Source organism: Phalaenopsis equestris, unplaced genomic scaffold (genome assembly GCF_001263595.1).
Source record: "Phalaenopsis equestris unplaced genomic scaffold, ASM126359v1 Scaffold000002, whole genome shotgun sequence".
Taxonomy (NCBI): domain Eukaryota; kingdom Viridiplantae; phylum Streptophyta; class Magnoliopsida; order Asparagales; family Orchidaceae; genus Phalaenopsis; species Phalaenopsis equestris.
The window spans coordinates 76,165,122-76,189,431 of NW_018164444.1; the positions used below are offsets into that span (position 1 = coordinate 76,165,122).

The window sequence follows — 24,310 nt, forward strand, 5'->3', positions numbered from 1 at the left end:
TTAGCTAGTCTTTGAGTTATTCATGAAGAAAGTCGTCGTGATCAATTTTTAATGAAACTCATACCTGAATTTGAAACTGCTCGAGCTGGGTTGCTGAGTAGAGATCTGGTTCCTTGTTTGGATGTTTGTTTTGGGCAATTACTGCGTGAATAACAAAGATTGGTGACACAATCTGTTATCGGTACAACAAGTGGATCATCAGAAATAATTAATATGACATGTGCTGCTAAGACCAAAGGGAAAGGACCAGTGCAGTGCTACAACTACAAGAAATTTGGTCATATTGCACGGAGTTGTGAAAATAAGGTATGTAATTATTACAAGCAAAAGAGAAATATTCTTATGGATACACGACCCCAAAACTATAAACCACAAGCACTTCATACCACGGTATCCAACACTCATAATTCTAGCTCGACAACCACAATTGCTAACAATAATCAATCACCTGTCACACCATATATGGTTTAACAAATGATTCTCACTTTTTTTCTGTTCTAGTTCTTCAAGGGAAATGTAAAATTATTACTTATGTTCCTTCTCCTTGGCTTGTTGATTCTTACGCCACAAATCATATGACTGGCACAACTTATTTATTGCATAACCAAAGGTCGGATACTGGTGCTCAATATATTCAGGTTGCTGATGAAAAGAATATTCCAACTACGACAATTGGTGATATTAAGTCCTCCTTCAGACATGTCTTGGTTTCTCCTAAATTATCTACTAACTTACTCTTTGTTGGTAAAATTGTGGAATTGTGGATAATAATATAATAATTGTGACGTACATTTTTCTCATGATGGTTGTATTGTGCAAGATCACGTGTCAGGAAAGGTGATAACGAAGGGGCCTAAAGTCGGCAGACTATTTCCATTACAATTTATTGTTCCTCAGAATATGTCATTAGCTTCTTCAGTTGTTGAGAATAAGGCAGACATATGTCATAAAAGACTAAGTCATCCAAATGATATAATGTTGAAGCATTTACTTAATAGTGGTGTTTTTGATTCTATAAATAAGAGTATAGTAGTTGACTGTTCTGTTTGTAAACTTGGAAAAGTAAGACATTACATTTTCATATTTCAAGCAGTCGTGCCAATAAATGTTTTGACATTATTCATAGTGACGTCTGGGGAATTACACAAGTTATTTCACATGCTCAATATAGATAATTTGTGACATTTATTGATGATTACAGTCGATTTATTTTGATATATCTTTTGCATTCCAAAGTAGAAGTATTTACTGTATTTGAAATATTTTTAGCATATTTTGAAACTCAATTCTACACTTGCATTAAAACCTTACGATCTAACAATGGTGGCGAATATATGTCTCATGCGTTTCAAGCATTTCTCCATAACAAAGATATTGTTTCACAACGTTCATGTCCCTATACACCGCAACAAAATGGAGTTGCTGAATGAGAAAATCAACATCTATTGGATATTATGCGTACATTACTGATAGAATCTTCTGTTCCAGCTAAATTTTGGACTGAAACTTTATCTACTGTAGTTTATCTCATTAATCGTTTACCATCTCAACAATTAAAGTATGAGTCTCCCTACTATCAAATTTTTTATGAACATCTTAATTATCATATGCTAAATACTTTCAGATGTGTTTGCTTTGTTTATCTACCTACTCATGAACGTCATAAGTTGATAGCTCAGTCAGTACGATGTGCCTTTTTGGGGTACGATCCTAATCATAAATGTTTTGTGTGTTATGATTCGATTAATAATCGATGACATATTTCTCAACGATGACATATTTCTCAAATTTCTCAAAATGTGATTTTCTTTGAGCATGAATATTACTTTCAGCATCATGTGTTGACACCAGATACAATTATTCTTCCACAATTTGATGATTCTTCAGCTGATAAACGGTTCAAGTCAGACATTGACTACACACGACACATGCCCCCTTCACCTTCAATCCTCACTGACCCTAATCCTGAAATTACTCCAATAAGTATTCAACGATCAACCCAGCGTATCCATCCTCCAGATATATATGACTATTCTGCACTTTTAATTAATATTGTTGTTCCTACCTCTTACTTTCAGGGTGCTAAACATACTTGTTGGGTCAAAGCCATACAAGAGGAACTTCAGGCACTTCAAGACAATCACACTTGGGATATTGTTTCATGTTCTACATGTGTTAAACCCATTGGTTGTAAATGAGTTTATTCTCTTAAAATCCAATCTTATGACTCTCTTGACAAATATAAGACAAGATTGGTAGCTCTCGGCATCGACATGAATACAAGATTGATTATGAAGAAACATTTGCACCTGTGGCTAAGATGACAACTGTCCGGCTGATGTTATCTATTGTTACATCTAAAGGCTGGTTCTTAAAGCAAATGAATGTTAAGAATGCATTCTTACACGGGGATCTCAAAGATGTCTATATGAATCCTCCTCCAGGCTTATTTTCTACACCTTCACATGATGTTTGTAAGCTCAAACGATCCCCATACAGTTTGAAATAGGCTCCACGGGTTTGACTTGAAAAGTTTCGCAATACCCTTTTTAGCTTCTCTTTTATTCAAAGTCATTTTTTTAGCTTCTCTTTTATTCAAAGTCAGTATGATTCATCATTATTTCTTTGCAAGACTGACTAGGGAATTGTTTGTTATTAATCTATGTTGATGATATTGTCATCATAGGATCTGACAATCAATTGATGTCTTGGCTACAGAAATGTCTTCAGGGTTCTTTTCATATGAAAGATTTGGGATTATTAACTTATTTCTTAGGAATCGAGGTTGACTATTCTCCCGCTGGTATTTTTCTTCATCAACACAACAACACGAAGAGACTCATTGCTTTGGTTGATCTTCAAGATGGTCGTTTTGCTGATACTTCATTGCTTTAGTTGCAGTCGAAGTATTGTTCAGTATTTAAAAGGTAGTTCTTATCGTAGTTTGTTCTTTTCTGGGGAGTCTCCTATCAACTTAACAACCTATAGTGATGTTGATTGGATTGATTGTTCTGATACACATCGATCTATTATTGGATGATGCATGCTTCTCGAAAACTCTTTAATCTCTTGGAAGAGCAAGAAACAAGATCGAGTGTCTAAGTCATCTACTGAATCAGAATATTACGCTATGTCCTCTGCTTGTTCCGAGATCATTTGGCTTCGGGATGTGCTCGCTGAACTTGGTTTTCCTCAGCTTGAGTCCACTTCTCTTCATGCAAATAATGCTAGAGTTATCTAGATTGCTGCTAATCCAGCCTTTCACGAGCGCACAAAACATATTGAAGTGAATTGTCATTCTATTCGAGAAGCCTATGAGAATGGTGTTATATCTCTTCCTCATATCACTTCTGATCTTCAAACGACTGATATATTTACTAAGACTCTTTCTCGACAGCGTCATCAGTTTCTTGTCGACAAATTGATACTTCTTAATCAGTCAACATCAATTTGAGGGGATATCAATCAGAAATAAATGAAATCAGACAAAATAAAGAGTTTCTTTCTTTGCAATGATGCAAAGAAGAAAATATTATATTTGCATAGGATTCTTTTCTTTTAGCTGAATATTTAGATTAGGAATATGTATTAATTAAGATACCTAAATTAAGTGGTAAATACCATTATTTATTTGAATGAAATAAAAGAAAAACGCATTCAATCCATGTGCTTGTATACAAAGCTGATCTCCCTCCTCAGAAAAAGCCGCTCTCTTTCAGCCACCGCCGCCACTGCTCCGCCTCCGGCCGTCTCCTCTCCCGCCATGAATACGCCCCTAAAAACCCTCCGCACCCGTCTCTGCATCATCGGCAGCGGTCCCGCCGCCCACACGGCCGCCATTTACGCTGCTCGCGCTGAGCTCAAACCCATCCTCTTCGAAGGCTGGATGGCCAACGACATTGCAGCCGGCGGTCAACTAACAACCACAACCGACGTCGAGAATTTCCCCGGCTTCCCTGAAGGTATCCTCGGCTACGAGCTCATGGATCGGTGCCGCGCACAATCTATCCGTTTCGGCACGGAGATCTTATCAGAAACGGTGGAATCCGTTGATTTCTCCTCCCACCCTTTCCGAGTCCTCTCTTCCTCCTCAGCGGTGGATGCTGATGCTGTCGTCGTCGCCACCGGTGCCGTAGCACGCCGCCTTCATTTCCCCGGTGCCGATCAGTTCTGGAATCGCGGGATCTCGGCTTGCGCTGTTTGCGATGGCGCGGCTCCTATTTTCCGTAACCGGCCCATCGTGGTGGTCGGCGGTGGGGACTCCGCCATGGAGGAGGCGAATTTCCTTACCAAGTATGGGTCTAGGGTTTTCATTGTGCATCGAAGGGATGCGTTTAGGGCATCCAAGATCATGCAAGCGAGGGCCTTGAGTAATGATAAAATCGAGGTGGTGTGGAATTCAGAGGTTGTGGAGGCTTATGGTGAGAAGGAAGGAGGGCCGCTTGGTGGAGTAAAGTTGAAGAATTTGGTTACAGGGGAGATGACAAATCTGGCGGTTTCGGGGCTGTTCTTTGCAATTGGGCATGAGCCAGCAACCAAGTTTCTTGGGGGACAACTGGAGCTAGATTCAGATGGTTATGTGGTCACAAAGCCTGGAACAACTCGAACGAGCGTGAAAGGAGTTTTTGCGGCTGGAGATGTGCAGGATAAAAAGTATCGGCAGGCTATTACTGCTGCTGGATCAGGTAAGCGGCTAAGCATTTTTGAAGTTATGTGTAGATGTGTTCGTTGTCTGTTAAGCCTTTAATCGAAGGACTATAACTTGTTCTTTTGTGGCGCAGTGGTGAATTCGCTTTAGTTTGTTCTACATTTTGTTCTGTAGGGTTTCGTAAGTGCGCTCTTAACATATTGAAACATCTGTTGGGTTTTTATTTTTTGACTGAAGTCTTTTGTTGTAACATTTTTCGCTGGGTGATCATTTACAATAGTTTCCTCTTTCTGTTGGATACTAGAACTGTTACTTGTGTTCAAATTGAAGGAGGATTGACCAAATATTTTCCTATTTCTGTTGGGATTACATCATTGGTTTACATCAGGGATCGACTTTAAGCCCATATCTTATTTGCTTTAGTTATGGATGACCTTACTGGACACCTATAGGAGGATGTACCGTGGTGTATGCTTTTTGCTGACGATATCCTTCTCATGGATAAAACGAGAGAAAATGTCTAGGAAAAACTTGAATTATGGAGGTCTACATTGGAGTCTAAAGGCCTTCGTTTAAGTAGAACTAAAACTGAATGCATGGAATGTAATTTTAGTAGTAAGAGCTCTAGTGACAGAAGTGTGACTTTGGGTGATCAAATTATTAAAAGGTGTGAATGTTTTAGATATCTTGGGTCTGTTGTTCAAAGTGATGGTGATATAAATGGGGATGTTATTAGTAGAATTCAAGTTGGTTGGTTTGGTTGAAGGGTTGGTTGAAGTGGAGGAATGCTTCGGGTCTTTTGTATGATAGAAAAGTACCGCTTAGACTGAAAGGAAAATTTTATAAGACGGTGGTGAGACCTGTGATGCTCTATGGCGTTGAATGTTGGTCTTTACAAGAGAAACATAATAATAAGTTAAGTGTTGCCGAGATGAGAATGATTAGGTGGATGAGTGGGTTTACACTTAGAGACAAAATGCGAAATGAATATATTCGTGATAGTGTAGCTCCTGTGACGGACAAAATTAAAGAAAGTCGTCTTAGATGGTTTGGTCACATTAGATGTCGACCATCTGATGATCCGATTAGGAGAGTAGATGTTTTAGATTCGACTTGTGTTAAGAAAGACAGAGGTAAACCTAGGAAGACTTGGGCTTATTGTATTAAAAATGACCTTAATTTACTAGAACTAAATGAAAATGTGACACTAAATACGATGCAATGGAGAAAAAGGATTCATGTAGCCGACCCCACGTGGTGGGATTAAGGTTTTGTTGTTGTTGTTGTTGTTGTTGATCATTTACAATAGTTTGCAGAATGTCTCTAGCTGCTATTAATATATGCAATACTTACAAAATTGTTTGAAGAGTTGCATAAGTGACAATGCATGACCAAATTATAACATTTAGTGGTTTACATAGTTGAATACCAACCTCTGAATGCAAAAATAAATGTATGAAATATTCATGGAAGCAGGAAATATTTATGGGGATTCAAATTAGGTATGGTGCAATAAGATTTAATAAAACCCTTTTTTTTGATAAATGAAGATACTAAGAAAGACAACAATGTTATTTGAGAAATTTAAATGTTTTAACTAAAATAATTTTAAGAAAATCTAATTTAGTAGAATTATTAAGGCTTCATTTTTATTATTTCTTAGTTGCTTTGCTTCTTTAGAAGATGGATTATTTTCAATTGATACCGGAAATATAGTATAAAAAGCCATGCATTGTATGTACAACTCTTAATTGGTCTGATGGCACGGTGATTTACTTTTAAGAGTCTCTTTTCAAACTTTGTGAGAGTTGCAATGGTTTTATTTTGTGCATCACTAAACAATAGCAACAATGAATATTACCAATTAAGGCCATGTTGTATACTAATCCTAAAATCTCAAGTTCGATAGTTATGATGAAAATACATAAAGTTAAAGCTTCGGTTTAGATGATAAAGCTATTGAGATTTAAAGAAAAATCAGAAATGCTAGGATACCATTGTGACATTAATTATTCAATGTAATGTTGGAGATTAAAAGGATGCTAAATGATTGGAGAGAAATAGTTTGATACCAATATTTAAGAAGAACAAAAAAATAATGATTGGAAATAAATTTATGCGACAAAAATGGAGCAAAGAGAGGTAGTATAAGAAGATGTTAGGGTTTGTTTAGTTTTTTAAAAAGTGGTTGTAAAGCTGTGGTGGTGAAAATAATTTTTGGAAAAATTACGGTGGGAATTATAAATATATATTTTTTCTAAAAAAGCAGATATCAGTTTTCTTACAGCTACTGCACTTTACCAGGTTAGGTTGAAAAAAATTGCTTCCCACCACAAAAATTTCTAGAAAACAATTCTCCAAATAGAGCTATGGTGGTGGTCTGAAACACAAAGCATGCAAAAAGCTGTACCAAGCAAACTTTAACTGTTATCATAATGGACACTTTGTGGTTGAAAGGTTAAATATAAAGATGTTCTTTCTGAAGTTATCATTCGAAAAGTAGAGGTAATGTTGAAAGATCTTCATGGATTTTTAATGATCCATAGAAGACACTATTTTTTATCAATAAAATGGAATTAATAAACATTATGGAGAGCATTTTCCAAAGATATGTTGAACTTTTCATTTATGATGACATAACAATTATTAAACTAGACACCTCTTTTGAAATCTAAGAGTTTTTTACACTTGCTGAGTTTAACAAAATGGTACTAGTAAGATATATTTTTGTATTAATTATGAAATTGTTTGCATAAATTATACAAGACGTGCTAAGATGAGTTTTTCTTAGTTTATCTTTTGTATGTCATAGTATGATATTGAATATATCTTCGAACAAAGTGAGAAAGTAGAGTGAATGAAAGTAATTTTAGAAGATATGTGAATTGGATTTATTGGAACAAAGAGTAAGTATATGATATATGGAAGTTAAACTAACATGATTAGTCAATTCTTATTTGAGGATCTATGTAAACATAATTACATTAGGTTTTAGGCAACTTAGATTTATTATGTAGAAAATAGGGCTATGAATGAGAATTGTTTCTTCTAAAGGTATAACAAGGCTATTTGCAAATGAAAGTGCGACAGAGTAATATCTGACAAGAGAAGATTTTTTGAACTTAATAAGTAAAATTTTAGAAAATTGCAATTAGGCTAGCCATTTTATAAGTATTGAGGTTTTAGGCAAAAGATAAATCATTAATGTTCAAGTTGGTTGCTTGGTAAGCTTGTAATAATAGGGTAAATAGTAATTGTGCTTAGGAGCACTTATTCAAGAAGACGTAGGAGTAAGAATGTGGATTTTGAGCTCCATTGAAGTGATGAATAGGGAATATTTTGGGGGCTGATCAACAAATATTTTTCTATCTGTTGTTTTCAACAGAGGCATAATCCTAGAATCATAGCATAGTTATAATGGAGAAAAGCTTTTAGAAGAAGCTAATTTTGAAACATTATAGCTAATTTTGGCACCAAAACTGTTGTGGTAGGAAAATTAAATTATATATATTTTTATGATGTAGTGTGGAATGACTAGAGAGAGGAATTCAACATATGATTCTTTTGTGACTGTTTTAGGAAATAGGACGAAAAGGCTAATGGGACAACACCTTGAGATGAAATCTATTTGAATAATAAATAATGGCAAGGTCTTTTATAAAGCTTTGGGAATAAAGAAGCTGTAGTTGCTTAAGAGGATGAAGTAACATTAGGATGATTTGGAGGAAGCTAGTGTATGCTAGAGAATGAGGATGAGAAGATATATAATGACAAGATACTGAGAGAGAGATTGAGGTTGTGTGGGACATGCGGAATGGAGAAAGTTATGTGCATGTTAAGTATGAGGGATAGTATGTGGGAGAGGATATATATATATATATCCTACTTTCAACCTAACCAGACCCTTGGTGACCAGAATACTTGTGGAAAAATATATTACTTTACCTGATGTTACTGAAGTCTGGCTGCGCACAACCCATAATGGTTATTGACAACAAACAACAAATTGCCATGGAACACAAACTCCCATATTGTACTCACTGTAAGATGTTTGGTCATATCCTTTCTAAATGCCACAAGTTTCATCTTATTTTGAAATCTAAGGTTCAAGTGAATAAGGAGGGCTCTAACCCCACTGCTGTGGACATTTTAGTTCCACTTGAGGAGAATACTTCCAGACAGGAGGTGTTTGCTATCCCTGAGGACCCCTCCCATGACACTGCTGTTATTGTTACTGCGAGTGATGCGATGCTGACACCTACAAACTTCATAGAAAATAATATTGATGGACCTATAAATGATAATGTTCAGACTGATAATCAGGAGAGTCTCGCAGCTCCTCTTCTTCAAGAAGTATTCGGTGTAGAGGCAACTCATGCTTCACATATTCTAGAACCTATTGTGGGTACTACTTTTGGTGTTCCTTTTGCTTCAGATTTGCCCCATCTGACTGATTCTTCGGAGGAGGAATGACAAGTTTACACTTCCAGGAGGAAGAAAAATAATGGAGATCTACTAGAGCTCATGAGTCTTGTGGATGATACTTTGATTACTACGGGTAATGGTCAGCAATGGTCAGCACCTTACTGACTAGATTGGGATGACCCATACTTTTTCAGCGCCCGGGTGGTTTTTGAGTTTTTTTATTTCTATTGGAAAGACTAGATATTTTGCATTTATTTAAGATATGCATATTTATGTATTGATTAGTATTAGTAGTTGTGAGATGATCAAAGAGTTTTTCAATTAAAGTAATTTATTTGAAGAATCAAAATTTATTTTTTGCCTTTTTGTAGTAGTTATAGAGATGGTTGCAAATGATATCCAAAGTATGGCTCTTTGGTGTTTGTTTATCACATATAGCGTATTTGTAATTAGCAGTATATATGTTGAAATTGGTGAAAAATTAGAACATTTGAAAAAATATTTACAAAATTGAGCTTAGAATTTGTAAAATAAATATTGAGTATATAACATTTAATTTTAATGGTTGTGATATAGACTATTATCAGTTAATATTATTAGAAGAAAATTTATTTATGATTGATTTAAAATATATTACATAGAAAATGCAGATTTAAATAGGTTATTTTTAGAGTTAAATAAATAAATGCCTGAAGAGTATTATGCAATAACATTGTCATGGAGATTTTAAGATAAAATTTATTAAATTACAATTAGGCTGCTAATGTTGTATGTATTTGAGTAGTGAAAAGCTATTGACGTTAAATTGAGAGTGACATAAATAAAAAATATTAGGATAAATATGTGCTGATACTTGTAGTGATAACTTAATAAATGGTTATATTGAAATGATCGTTTAAGAATAACACCTATTATAGTTGAATGTGCTTTATATAACAGATTATAAAGAAAAAATTGATACACCTAAGGTGTTTTTCATAAACGGTCATTCCAATATAAGCATGAATTAGATTATGGTTAATGGATAGAAATGCATCAATTAAAAGGGTACATGAGCTAGTGTTTCAGGATTAGAAAGAAAAAAAATGGTAGACCTAAGGTTAATGGATAGAAGATGCTTAGAAGGATTTGTGAAGAATATGCTTTTCTCCTAATGCAACACCCATCATAAACCAAAGGAAAATAAAATTTTGTAAGTTGAGCTCTAATAGTTGGGATAAGTATGAGAGATTAATGGGAGATAAACTTATGAGCTATATAATGGAGTTATGATAGACTAATGGAAGATAAACAAAAAAAAGTTTGTCAACTTTGAAGAATCATTACATCATATATTAGGAAGATTCACTATATAAACAGTTTTTATGTTAAGACCACAATAGAAAGTATAAGTAATTGACTAAAGATCCTTATATGGGTATTTATTGGTATTATAATGACATATGGTCAAGTAATTGAAAAATTAATTTAGTGTTCATTAAGAAGAAAATATGTGTATCGAAGGTTTTTTGAAATTATTGAATAGATGTATAATGTAATATTCATTAGTTTTGTAGTTATCAATTCGTTTCTAATTACGGCAGGATCAAGGATCAACGTTAAGTCCTACTTTTTGTATTAGTTGCGGAATTGCTTTTAAAGACATCACTAAATTGCTTTATTGCAAAGTTTTCACCAGTGATCCCTTTAATTAGTAAGAAATTTGTTGAAATAAATGAATAATTAGAATATAGAAGGTGTTTAGAAGATCAATGAGTTTGACATATCATATTCAAATTAAAGGGGTATTATATTAACAATTATCACTTAATATCATGGTTGAAAACAGGTTGAGGTTGGTGGTTGGATTTTTAGTTTCGTTGAAGGGATGGCTATGGACTATTTTGGGAGTTTTCAACGTCAGTTTTCCTAGTGTCCGTTTTCAGCAGGGCTTTCAACCTGGAGGTGCCAAGACGGTAATCCAGCAGAGAAACACAATCCAAGAATCATAGCAGAGATATATGCAAAGGAGGAAAACTTTTAGTAGAAACTAATTTTGTAAGATTAGGGCTCATTTGATACTAAAATTGATTTAGTGAGAGGATTAAATTTTGTATATATCTATGGTGAATTGTGAAATGAGGCTTTATAACAACTGGTCCTTTCGTGTTTTTTTCGAGAAGAGGCAGGAGAAAAGGCTAATGGGTGAGATATCAAGATGTAAGCAGTTTGAACTGTTAATGATGTCAATATCTTTCAGAAAGCTTTGGGAATAAGGAAGTTGTAGCTGTTTGAAGGATGAAGAATATCACAATGATTTGGAGGAGGCAAAATGTAAGTTAGAGAATGAGGATGAGAAGAAATACAAGGGCAATAGATTGAGAGAGAGTTGGGGGTTTGAAGATAGATAGGGGAGAAAATAGGTGAGATGGAGAATGTTATGTGTGTGGGAACCTTTATTTGATTTTGATTCTATTCTCTACTAATAAGCCATAAGGAGGGAGCTTTGTAAAACTTTAATTTGGTATTGTTTCTATTCAATCTTGGTATTTTTTAAATCGAAAAAAGACCCATAATGACAATTACAACCAAAACATCCCTAAATAAAATTTAAAAACATTATCCGGAAACATATAAACTCAACAAAAAATATGGAATCAAACTATTTTCTAATGCTTCAATTTATAAAATATAAAAATAGTGGTCAACTTTATGCTGATGTAGAACGAATGTCCTGATCGGATGATTACCATCTTGTACGGACTATAAAAAAAATGAAGTGGAGTTAGCTATGAAGAAGTGGCATAAAGGTAAAACCCTAAGTCCAATTAAATAGCTATTTACGTATGAAGATATGGATGATAATCTAATAGTTTAGTTAACAAACTTTTTCTATGAATTTTAAAGAGTAAGAGGTTGCTATGTAATTTGAGAAGTGTTTTGGTACCAATATTTAAAAAGTAATGAAATATTTAAGATTATGGAAGTTTTAGTGTATTCAATATATCTAAAGTGGGATTTATATGATGAAGTTATGGGAAAGAGAGCTATGAAATATAGGTGTTGCTTTGATTTAATGTTCGGAAGAATTTTTTTTGGAAGCTATTTTGGTGTTAAAACAATTTTTGAAAGATAGAGAATGTAAATGAATTTCATATGACACTTTTAATCTTGTGTAGGCATATGATTGAGTGCTGTGTTGATAAATGATATAATGTGCTTTAAGGAATAAAAATGCATTCAATATATTTTGAAATTATCAAACATATGTATGCTTGAGCATTAATTAATTTTAGGAGCAAGTTGTGAGTGACCCAAAAATTTGTAAATATAATAAAATATTTGAAGAATCAATAATTAGTTTGTATCCTTTTATAGTTTTGGAGGTGCTTGCAAATGATATCCAAAGTGTGGTTCTTTGGTGTCTTCATATCACATATGACAATTATAATTGGTATACATGTTGAAATTGGTGAAAAGTTGGAGTAATTGAAAAAGTTATTTTGATGATTAGACTTTAGAATTATTAGAATTAAAATTAACTTTATAATTTTTAATTTTAATGAGTGTTATATAAATTATTATCAATTTATTAGAATATGAAATAATATCTAATAGATTGAAAATGTTTGTTTCAAAAAATGCACATATAAATTATGACGCTTTCAGAATTAAAGTTCAATTTGTTAAATTAGAAAAATGTTGCTGGAATATTGCACAAAAAGTGAATTTAAAAAAAATTGATTTGGTGGGCTATATTGTATGTATATGAGTGTTGAGTAGCTAAAAGTTTACTGATGGTTAAATTGAGAGTGACATCAATGAAAATGTTCAGAGAAATGTGCGTTAAAATCATGATTCATAAATTGATAAATGATGATATTGTGATGACTAATAGAGTAACACCTAAGGTAGTTGAATTTATATGGACTTGAGATGCATAATGGAAGGTAAAAAAATGCACGAATTTGAAGGGTATAAGCCAGTGTTAATGGATTATAAAGAATAATTAGTAGACCTAACGTTAATGGATAGAAGTTGTTCAAAAGATTTGTGAAGAATATGCTTTACACCTAATGCAACACTCATCATAAGCCCAAGGGAAGTGAAGTTATAAATTTGAGATTACATAATTGGGATGAGGTAATGATGAGACAGATGATTCAACAACTAAATAAATGTTAATATTATGGTTATTATAGAGATTCTAAACATATAAGTCTTATAATGGAGTTATGAGAGATTAATGGAAGATAAGCTAAAAAAATTTGTCCACTTGAACATCATATTTTATATCGGAAAGATCTAGTTTATAAATGATTTTTGTGCTTAGGAAATTAATAAGGAGTTTAAATAATGGAGTAAGGATCTTGATATGGGTTTTTATTGGTATCACTGTGACATATGGTCTGACACTCGTAGATATAATTTGATGTTCATTAAATAGAAAATGTGCATATCAAAGGTTGGTTGAAATTATTAAATTGATGTATTATGGAATATTCATTAGTTTTGTAGTTGTCAATTAATTTCTAATTACAAATTAAGGAGCAATATTCAGTATTAGTTTCTATATTTGTTAGGGAGACCAATTAGTTGCTTTGGTGGAAATTTCTGATAAATGATTGGTTTAATTGGTGGGACGTCTGTTGAAATAAATGAAAAAATTGAACAATAAAGCAAGTGTTCAGAAGATCGATGATTTAGATATCATATGCAATTTTAGTGGGTGTTATATTTACATTTATCAAGTAATATTCTCTGAAAATGAGTGCTTTAAAGAAAAAAAACCGAGAACCTGATATACAATTTTAATGTTCGTGATATTAATAACCCTTTTTATTTAGTTTTAATAGAAGATAAATTGATATTTGATGTTGTAGGTTTAAGGATGAACTTTTAAAATGAAGAATTGTATTAGAAGTGTTACATGATAAGAAAATGTAATAAAATCCTAAAATGATTAATTTTATAAAATAATAAATCGACTGATTATCATATATGTATTTGAATTTTGGCATGTAAAAAGGTTGTTTATGGCTAGCTAGAGTGGCGAAAATGATAATCTTCAAGATGGTGTAGGAAAATTGAGGATAAATTGTGTAGTGATTATATTTTTGAGATGGTTGGAGTAGCAATTATTAGAATTAAGATGATTTGAAAGTAAACTTTGTTTAGTTGGAATTGTAGAATGAAATATAGAAAAACCAACCATTTGGTAGGTATATAAAATTAATGTAAAAGGATCATGAAGGAAAAGAGAGTAGGCTTGTGGTAACTTCATAAATTCTATTTATTTATTTAATTTTTTTTGAGGTAACCTCATTACTTGGATAGAAATTGTATCATTCTTTCGGAACAAACTAAAGGATTCATAAAAGTCGCCTCATATTGTTGGCACAAGGCTTATGAAAATGATGATATTGAATGCTTTGAATACCATTTTCTTCTAAATATGCCAGTTATATTCTTGATGTAACTTTCAACTTAGATAGGAACAGTGGTTGATGATTTTTTATTTTAGACTTTAGAGGCCACATGTGTGGTATTATCGTCAAAACTTGCATGGAGATTTATGCTATATCATTTGGGCGAAGAAGTTAAATAATTCTGCCTTAAGAACAATTTGTTCGTGGTCAACCTTTTCTTCTTTGTTGCTTTGTCTATATACCAAATCATTGCTTCTATTTACTAGAACCCGAACCCCATGAGTTTGACCAACTTCTTCATAGTATGATTCATCCGTTATTCTCTTTTCCTTTACGCCATGTCATGACTGACACTATCTCCCTACTTTTTGTTATCACCTTAGGTGATGATGACTGGGAAAATGGTTGTTTGATTTGGGGGGCTAGGAACTATGGGAATCAACATAGGGCGTATCCTTTGAAGAAATCTCAATCGATCGAAGCCCTCTAGAAGCTCTAAAGTAAGACCCGTGAAGTTCATGATAATGCCGAATTATCTTTTAAAAATATCAAGAACACTTGATATTATTTTAGTATTTTTTTAACTGAGTAATTTATTTTTAAAAGTTATAAAAAATAAAAGTTAAGTAAACAAGTACATCTTTTTTATCATTTTATTTTATTTTATAAAACAAAAAAAATCCCCATAAAATAGGTTGATTCATTTAGCGACGGGGCCATAAATTTTTCTTAACGTGGACACAAATTAACTATTTAAATTTGGAGGGGACATAAGTTATATTTTTTTAGTGAAAAATATATTTTAAAAAACAAATACATGATATATAAAGAAATCCTAAAAGTTTAAAAAGGGGGCGTGGCATAAAAAAAGTTCTCAAGACAAGCCAATAAGCTCTCATAGGCAAACTTTCATATTTGTCTACAAGAAAGAAATGAGTCTTCAATTACCCTAAAAACTTATCTTTCACGTTAGCCCCTTGCATATTTCAAGGGTACTTTCCTAGTATCGCATATGAAGGATTTAATACATGTTAGAGTGTGACCACATGATCATATATATCTGACCACATGATTATATAATGTCAAACATGATACTGGAAAATAATTTGAGAAATATCCGTCTCAATCAATATATCTGACTAATCATCAAATGTGTTAAACCGATTAGCTACTATGATAAATATAGTCTTTGCTAGAAATCAATGTGGAAATGTTCAGTGAACTAACAAGATGAAGTTTGCTTATAACAAGAAAGGGTTGTACCAACTTATTCCTCCATATTGGGCAAATATTGTTGATACAAATTGTTGTTAATTTCTTTCTTTTTGGTACAAATCCAAGAGTATTTTCCAAGTCTAAAGGGGTTTATTATCTTTCATATTACATTTTTAGGATTGCAAAGGTTAAAATGTGTTCATTGTTTAATGATTTAGGTCATGAAAGAAAGTTATGAAAGAAAACCATGCACAAGGAAGTTATTAAATATTTACTACTTACCACTTAATTCTTTTGTATTTACGTATCTAAGACCCAAACGTCAATTTTTACATGCATGCCGCATTTTCTTTGATTGAAAAGGTGTATTTCACTTTTTAAAAGTTAAAATAGTTGTAATTTTTAATGTGGTATAAATGTAAAAATTAATGTTTACCTGTTAGATATGTAAATACATAGGAATTTGATGGTAAGTAAATGCCCCATTTTATCATGCCTAGCTTAACTGTCTCAACGTCTTGATGAGAGAAAAAGTCAAATTTGTTCACTTTAAATTGCTAGGGACATTTCATGGAGTTCACTCTAAATTTATTCTGAGTTTGATTCCTTTTTTCTTTTTCAGTTCTATATAATATCATTATTGATGAAAATTCTTTTGCTCAACATGGTAAACTTGATGGAGCATATGATGTGCTCATGCAATTTGAGTTCATTTTGATCTTCTATCTTATAAAGGAAATTATAGACATAACTGATGACCTGTTGCTTTGTTAATAATATTTCTATTGCAACGTCTTGTATGGACTGACAAAGTCAATTCTTTAGTACTTAAGGAAAGATGGATTTTTTTTTAATTATCAAAAAGAGAAAATATGAGATAGATATTTCTTATACGAGTGCTCATTATATTGGAGGTAGAGCTTTGTCTCACACCAAGATATCATATCACTGTGTTTATGTGGAGGCCTTTATAGCTTTAATTGATTCGTGGTTGCAAGTTATGAATAATCGAATTAAGGAGTATATGGAAGAATTATCCATGTTTTGCAAAAAAACAATTCAATGTTGAAAAGTATTGTGGGCTTTCTAATTAAGTATTATTGTAATGGCTATGAGAATTATCATAAATAAGTTGTGTTACAAAGGGAGGATGAGTTTTTGTGCAATTCTACTGATATTTATACGCCAAATTGTTGATTTGGATTCTGTTATTAGAAAGCATTTGATGTGTCAAAAACTTACAAGCTACAATTTATAATTCTTAATTTGATAGATTCTTGGTTAAAGTTTTGTGAAATTGTGATTAACTTTTTGAATGTTGAATGAAGTGATTTAATTTTGTTTAATTTAAAGTTTTTAGATTTTTAGTCTATTTGACTTTTTTTTTTGGGGGGGATTTTAGGATAAAATAAAATTTCATAATAGTTATGTTATGTTTATATTACTAAGTATTCCCCAGATATTTTTTTTTCTCTAATACCAAAATTCTAAACCCGCTGTCGGTCGACCTAAACCTGTCCCCATGCAGTTTAGAAAGATTAGCTAAGCCTTAATTTTGACACTGATTTATGATAATGTTTTGAATCTTTCCAATTATTCTTTTTGAATTATTTTGGATTAGATGTTTGATGTCTGATGAGGTTCAACACTGTCATTGTCGGGTCTTGATCCTCAGATGGGAAATTGCGTTAGGTAGTCGACAACCAGCGTAAAATTTGTCGAAAAATCATGACATGAATCATTTAAATCTTTGTGTAAATGTTAGGGCATCTCCTGGAAGCGACGCATTATATGTCCTGAAATGTGAAGTGTGCAAGGGCCGTTACACCGACGCCCGGCTGTAGAGCCAAATAAGTAAGAGTTCCCACATTATAAATGGATGCGAGTAAAGAAGTTACTCCATGAAACTAATATTAGGATAATATTTATGAATATAGGTACTCTCACAGGTAAATTAATGAAATTTGTTGATATTATGGTTCATAGGAAGATAAACATCCTATGTGTTCAAGAAACTAATTGAGTTGGAGAAAAGGCCAAGGAGATTGATTGCTTAGGTTTTAAACTTTCGTATTTTGGTAGGAGTCACTAGAAATGTTATAGGTATAATTATAGATAAGAGTTTGAAAGATAATGTTGACAAAATTAATAGAATTGGAGATAAAATTATAGTCATAATGATTATTATTGATATTAAAATTTTAATGTTATAATTGCTTATGTTTCTTAAGTAGGTTTACATATATGTTTAAAAGAAAAACTTTGGAATTACATAGAAGATTTAATATAAATTATACATCTTGAAGATAGAATTTTTATCGGAGGAGATTTAAATGAGCATGTTGGTAGAGTGACAGAAGATTTTAAAAATATTCATGGTGGTTATGATTTTGAAGTGATTAATAAAGAAAGTGGTACTATATTAAATTTTATTTTAGCTTATGATTTTGTTATTATTAATACTTTATTTAAGAAAAATGATAAACATATTATTTCTTATAAGAATGGATTTAATAAAACACAAATTTATTATTTTCTCGTGAGAAAAGAGATCCTCTAGAGTGTAAATATTGTAAGGTAATTCTAAGTGAAAGTTTAAACACTCAACACCGATTATTAGTTCTAGATTTTAAGATGAAGAGTTGTAAGATAATAAATATAAGAAAATATTATCATAAAATTAGATGAGGGCACTTAAAAGACAAATAAAATTATTTTATGAGTAAATTTCAAGATTTAAATATTTGAGATTTTCATGAAGAAGCAAATTTTATGTGGGATAAATGAACAAATACTATTAAACGAGTTATAAAAAATGTAATTGGAGAAGATAGAATATAAGAAATTATGTTATAAAAAATAGTTTGAACGTAAAAGCTTAGAGAACTGGAAAAAATATAAGGTGGTTTGTAAGAAGTCTAAGAAAATAATTTGTGACATTAAAAATTTAATTTTTAGTGATCTTTATAATATACTAAGCCCAAATCTCTTTGCTTTAGTTATGGTTGGTCTTACTGGACATTTACAGAAACATTTAAAGAAGGGTGTACCTTAGTGTATGTTTTTCACTGATGATATCCTTCTTGAGGATAAGTCTAGAGAAAAAGTTCAGGAAAAACTTGAATTATGGAGGTCTACATTGGAGTGTTAAGGCCTTTGTGTGAGTTGATCTAAAACTGAATACATGGAATGTTATTTTTTTAGTAGCAGCTCTAGTGGCAGAGTTGTAACTATGGGTGATCAAATCATTAGAAGATTTGATTGTTTTAGGTATCTCAGATCTATTGTTCAAAGTGACAGTGATATAGATGGAGATGTTATTAGTAAAATTCAAGTTGGTTGGTTGAAGTGGAGGAATGCATCTGGCCTATTTTGTGATAGAAAAGTACCGCTTAGATTGAAAGGAAAATTTTATAAGATGGTATTGAGACCTGCAATGCTCTATGCCACAGAATATTGTCCTTTAAAAGAGAAGCATGAAACAAAGTTGAATGTTGTTGAGATGAGCATGCTTAGGTGGATGAGTGGCTTGACACTTAGAGAGAAAATGCGAAATGAATATATCCATGATAGGGTTGGTGTAGCTCTAGTGGTGGACAAGATTAGAGAGAGTCGTCTTTAGATGATTTGGTCATAATAAACGCCGACCATCTGATGATCCTGTTAGGAGAATAAATATTTTAGATTTCACTTATGTTAAGAAAGATAGAGGTAGACCTTAAAGACTCGGGCATATTATATAAAAAATGTTCTTAATATGTTAGAATTAAATGAAAATATGACCCTCAATAGGACACAATGGGCCAAAAAAGGATTCATATAGCCGACCCCACTTAGTGGGATAAAGACTTGCTGTTGTTGCTGCTATCTGATGAGCTTCCTTTCATAAGCACACTACAATATTTATGCCCATCTCATATAATATTTTCTTCATCTTAATTAACATGTTTATTATGGCCTAAAATTTTTTTTTTAAAAAAATTTGTACATTATACCATGAAAAATATTGCAGGCTGTATGGCTGCTTTGGATGCTGAACATTACCTGCAGGAGGTTGGCGCACAAGAGGGAAAGGCTGATGGATAGGTATCATATTTGCATGTGGCGGTTGTCACCGCAGATGACTCAGAGAGTCTGTTCAGTCAATCAGATAAGCAGCAATGGAACCTTAACAAAAATAAACTCCGTTCCAATGTATTTTAGGATTAGCTATGATAAAGTGTTGTTAAAATCATCCGAAAATAATTTTTAGCCAATTGATATCATGTATTTGATAGTGTATTCTGATTTATCTATTCAATGGAAGACCAAGTGACTTTTTATATTTGCTAAATGATCTGAATGGGTTGTTATTTTACCAAAGTCTTACATTTTAGTTCTGAATAATTTGAATGTGTTGTTATGCGATGCATTTGATGAATAATTTGAACTTTGCTCGGTTATATTTGTTCTTGTTTGTTCAAATTAGTAAATAAATAAATTTGAACATTTTTCTTAAACTCGTTTATTAATGTTTATGAAGACAGTAGTTTGTGGTTGTCATTTAATAAGTAATTTGTTAAATTGTCTATGCATATATAATATATTATTTTAATAAAATAGGTTTAATTAAAATTTATTTAATTGTATATTTAATATTAATAAAATTGTAATTTAATAGTAACATGTATCTAAATTTAATGCATTTTTTTTTTAATTTTTTATTTCAGTGAATTAAATTGTTAGTATTTATTTATGTTATTTAATTGTGAAAGAATATATTTATTTGTATAATATTGTAGCCACAAGCAAGAATATATAATGTGATCATTAGAGAAATGTAGCAAATGCTTCAAGGGTAGCAGGGTTTAAGCAGTCAGGTCTCAGAGTATTATTTCTATACTTGTGCAGGGGAGATTAAATGCTGGCCCCAACAAAATCAAGCGATGTTGATGGTTTGTTACAGAATTCTAAGCATCGCCATTTATTGTTCATTACTCTCTCAATGTTAATGCAATGAAGTTAGGGGGTGTTAAGTTTGATCTCAAGCTTAAATTTGAGTTTAATTTAAATTAATATTATAATAAAATGATAATTAAGATGAATAATTATAATGACAAATGCTAAAAAAACTATTTAATATACAAAATAAAATATTATCGTAAATTTTTTTAATAATTTAAAGATAAAATTTTAAATTTTAATATATTAAAAGTATTTTTTAAAAAAAAATGAGCCGACACGAGTTAATGAGTTTAGTCGAGACTGATTTGAGGTTGTGTTGCTATCTTGCTTAGAGATTATATTTAGGGCGTGTAAAGATTAACATATAAAAAGACATTTGAGATGGTGATTTTGAATTATCACCAATAACATCATTAGCATGGAAATAATGTAGGTGTTTGCCTTTTTAGCCTTATTATATTAGTGTTATTATAATAATGATGTGCGGTCAGTTTTAGGAATCTTTCGTTTGAATGTTTGACATTCCATGAATCCTATTCATTTTATTAGAGTTTTAAAATTATAATTAGTGTAGCAACCAGCAATAATTGTGGGCCTATTAAAAGTTCTGTAATTCTGCGGTTCCAAGACAATTGGGAAAGCTATATATATATATATATATATATATATATAAATATAATACGTCACCAACAAAATTTTTATCATCCGACATGAATCTCTAGGCATGACACAGATCTCAAGATAATATTTTGATTAAAAACATTCAAACTTGAATTAATAGCCATCCATAGCACCGATTTCAGCAAACTTATAGTCAAACTGTCCGGCTCGATGACATCTAATAATATCAAAGTTAGCCCAATTCGAGTCAGATCAAACCCAAATCAAGTCATTAAACCACTCTTCGAAGAATTATAGACACATTTGGAATGTCAAACGGATGCTAAATTTGACAAGTTTATAGTCAAGTCGAGCGTCTTGATGAGATGAATCTAATGAGTCCAATAGTACTCAATTCTAACATCATTAAGACATCCAAATGTCTATTAAACAACATCTTACTGAGGGAAGCTATTCAGACCGTTCGATGAAAATGATTCATATTCTTGCATTAATTGCACCCAAAACTCTATAAATAGAGCCCTGCTCCTCTCATGATGGGGATCTTAAGCATAGAGAGAGTCTTAGATCTTGAGGAGGAGCTGCAGCTCAGCATCATCGCTAACCATCGTCGACCACCGCCGATCGTTGTCAACCGCTATCGACAACCGTTGTGTCGTCAACATCTGCCGAAAGCGATCAACCATCTCCAACCACCGTCGACTATCGTCAACAGTTGTCGACCACCGCCTACCGTCATCAACCACCACCGACCGTCAATGACTCTCGCTAACCACCATCGATCACCACCAACCATATGCTGTTAGTCGGCGTTATAACTTGAAAAATATAGCTACCCTTTCTTGTCTGTGAGACAAGAGATTTCTGTAATCATCAATTAATAAAAAATTTTCACAACTGGGCCAGACCCCGTGGTTTTTCCCTTTACGGGTTTTCCACGTAAAAACTTTTGGAATCGTCACTGTTGTTTCTCTTTCATCTGTGTATGTGTTGAGTTCTCGTACAACGCTAAGACGATAATCCGTTACTCTACCGCCGCGAATTTTCTAGCACGCATCAATATGATATATATATCGTATCATACTGGAAAATTCTCAATAATAAATAAATATTAAAATTTAGCGTAAAATAATTTTCTAAGACAAACAAAAATGTAAGAGACAAATAAATGTTACACAGAAAAATTTTAGGAAGAGTAAAAACTATTTATCCCACAGATATAAATACAAGATGACAAGCTCAAATTCAATGAAGTTAGTGGCTGTTAAAATGTTATTTATCAACCGAGTTTGATGGCAAGCTCAAATTCAACCTTAAATTTATGAGTTTAATTTTAATTAGTATTATAATAAAATGACAGTTAAGATGAATACCTATAATGATAAATAATAAAAAAAATGAATATACAGTATAAAATATTATTTTTAAATATTTTTTAATAATTTAGAGATAAAATTTTAAAATTTAATATATTTAAGTATTCTTTTAATATAAATATATATTTTTTAAATGAGCCGACACGAGTTATTGAGTTTAGTCGAGACAGATTTGAGCTTGTGTTGCTAACTCATCGTGCTCAACTCAAAAATCACTTATCAAGTCGTGTCTGGACTAACTTACGAGTCGGCTTTGCTTAGTTACACCTCTAAATGAAGTTAGTGCGTATACTTAGGGCGTGCGAAGATTAACATATAAAAAACATTTGAGGCTCTGATTATGAATTATCACCAATATCATCATTAGCTTAGAAATAATGTAGGTGTCTGCCTTTTTAGCCTTATTATATTAGTGTTATTATAATAATGATATGCGGTCACTTTTAGAATCTTTCGTTTGAATGCCCCACACTCTTTAAATCCTATTAATTAATTTTATTAGGGTTATAAATTTATAATTAGTGTAGCAACCAGCAATAATTTTGGGCCTCTTTAACGTTTTGTAATTCTGCGGTTCCAAGAAAATAGGGAAAGCGTTATTTGGTTTGTTTTGTCTTGTAATTCTTGAGATCGCTGGATTACTCCCATCTGGACTCTCGATTTGATTATAAGTAGACCAAATTTTGATATTATTTAGCCTTCAAATTGATGCCCTAAAATATTTGATAGTATTCCAAGTGTTTTACTGGGCTTATTCGAACTCAGATTGGATCACTTTCAGCGTTATTTGGTTTGTTTTGTCGAAACCCTCAATTTGGCTATAAACTTATTGAAATCGAGCACTGAATGATCTTAAATTTGAATTTGAATGATTTTTGCTCAAAATGCATAAAAATTCTTGCCCGATTGTAAAAAATTCTTGATGATGCTTTACACGCACTCTCTCTCTCTCTCTCTCTTATTATTATCAACTTTATCATGAATAAGATCTCAAACTATGCAGCCCCTGATTTATTCTACTAAGGTTGATTTGCATGCATAACACTCCATTTCTTTGTATTTACATATCTTACACCAAAATATTTTACATACCACCTTATCTAAGCTTGAAAGGTGTATTTTACTTTCTGCATATTAAAATGGTGGTATATTTAATGTGATATGAAAGATTCGAACACTATAAATATTGAAAGCAAAGTTTAGGTGTTACATTTATAAATACATAAGAATTGGGCAGTGTATATGTAAATGCCCCTTTCATATTTATATTTACCACACTTTTAACATCTTAAATTTTTGCATTGGTACTATATTTTTTAAGGATTTAATCATCATGTATTTAAATATAAAATTTTAGTGTTACATAAAAATTCATAAGAATTGTATGGTATGAATGTAATTGCCTCGAATTTAAATTTTTTGATTCATCTTAGTGAGGATGATTTGACTCCTACCAACCCCATATCTCGCTTCCTAAACAACAATAATAGCATGGCTTCCGCCAATTATATCTCTGCTTTCAAGGACTAATTGGAGGCCATGTTTCAAAATAAAATAGGTTTTTTTCAAAATGTTGGTACTAATATCTATACTACTCTTGCTCCAAGTCATTGGTAGGAAAAGGACTTTTAAATTTCTAGTAAATATCAATTTATAATAATAATAATAGTAAT

The 24,310-nt window shown here is 32.1% G+C and overlaps 1 protein-coding gene across 1 annotated transcript; it reads left to right on the forward strand.

Annotated features, from left to right (window-relative positions):
* Window positions 1–3,658: 3,658 nt before the first annotated feature.
* On the forward strand, window positions 3,659–20,028 carry LOC110039595 (thioredoxin reductase NTRB-like). The gene is made up of 2 exons (XM_020744720.1): window positions 3,659–4,685; window positions 19,709–20,028. The coding sequence occupies exons 1-2, from the start codon at window positions 3,665–3,667 to the stop codon at window positions 19,780–19,782; spliced, it is 1,095 nt and encodes a 364-aa protein (XP_020600379.1). The 5' UTR covers window positions 3,659–3,664; the 3' UTR covers window positions 19,783–20,028.
* The last annotated feature ends 4,282 nt before the right edge of the window (window positions 20,029–24,310 follow it).

Coding starts and splice junctions, on each gene's coding strand:
- LOC110039595 (XM_020744720.1), top strand. CDS start 3,665: ATGTGCTTGTATACAAAGCTGATCTCCCTCCTCAGAAAAAGCCGCTCT. Junction 4,686..19,708: donor TATTACTGCTGCTGGATCAG/GTAAGCGGCTAA, acceptor AAAATATTGCAG/GCTGTATGGCTGCTTTGGAT.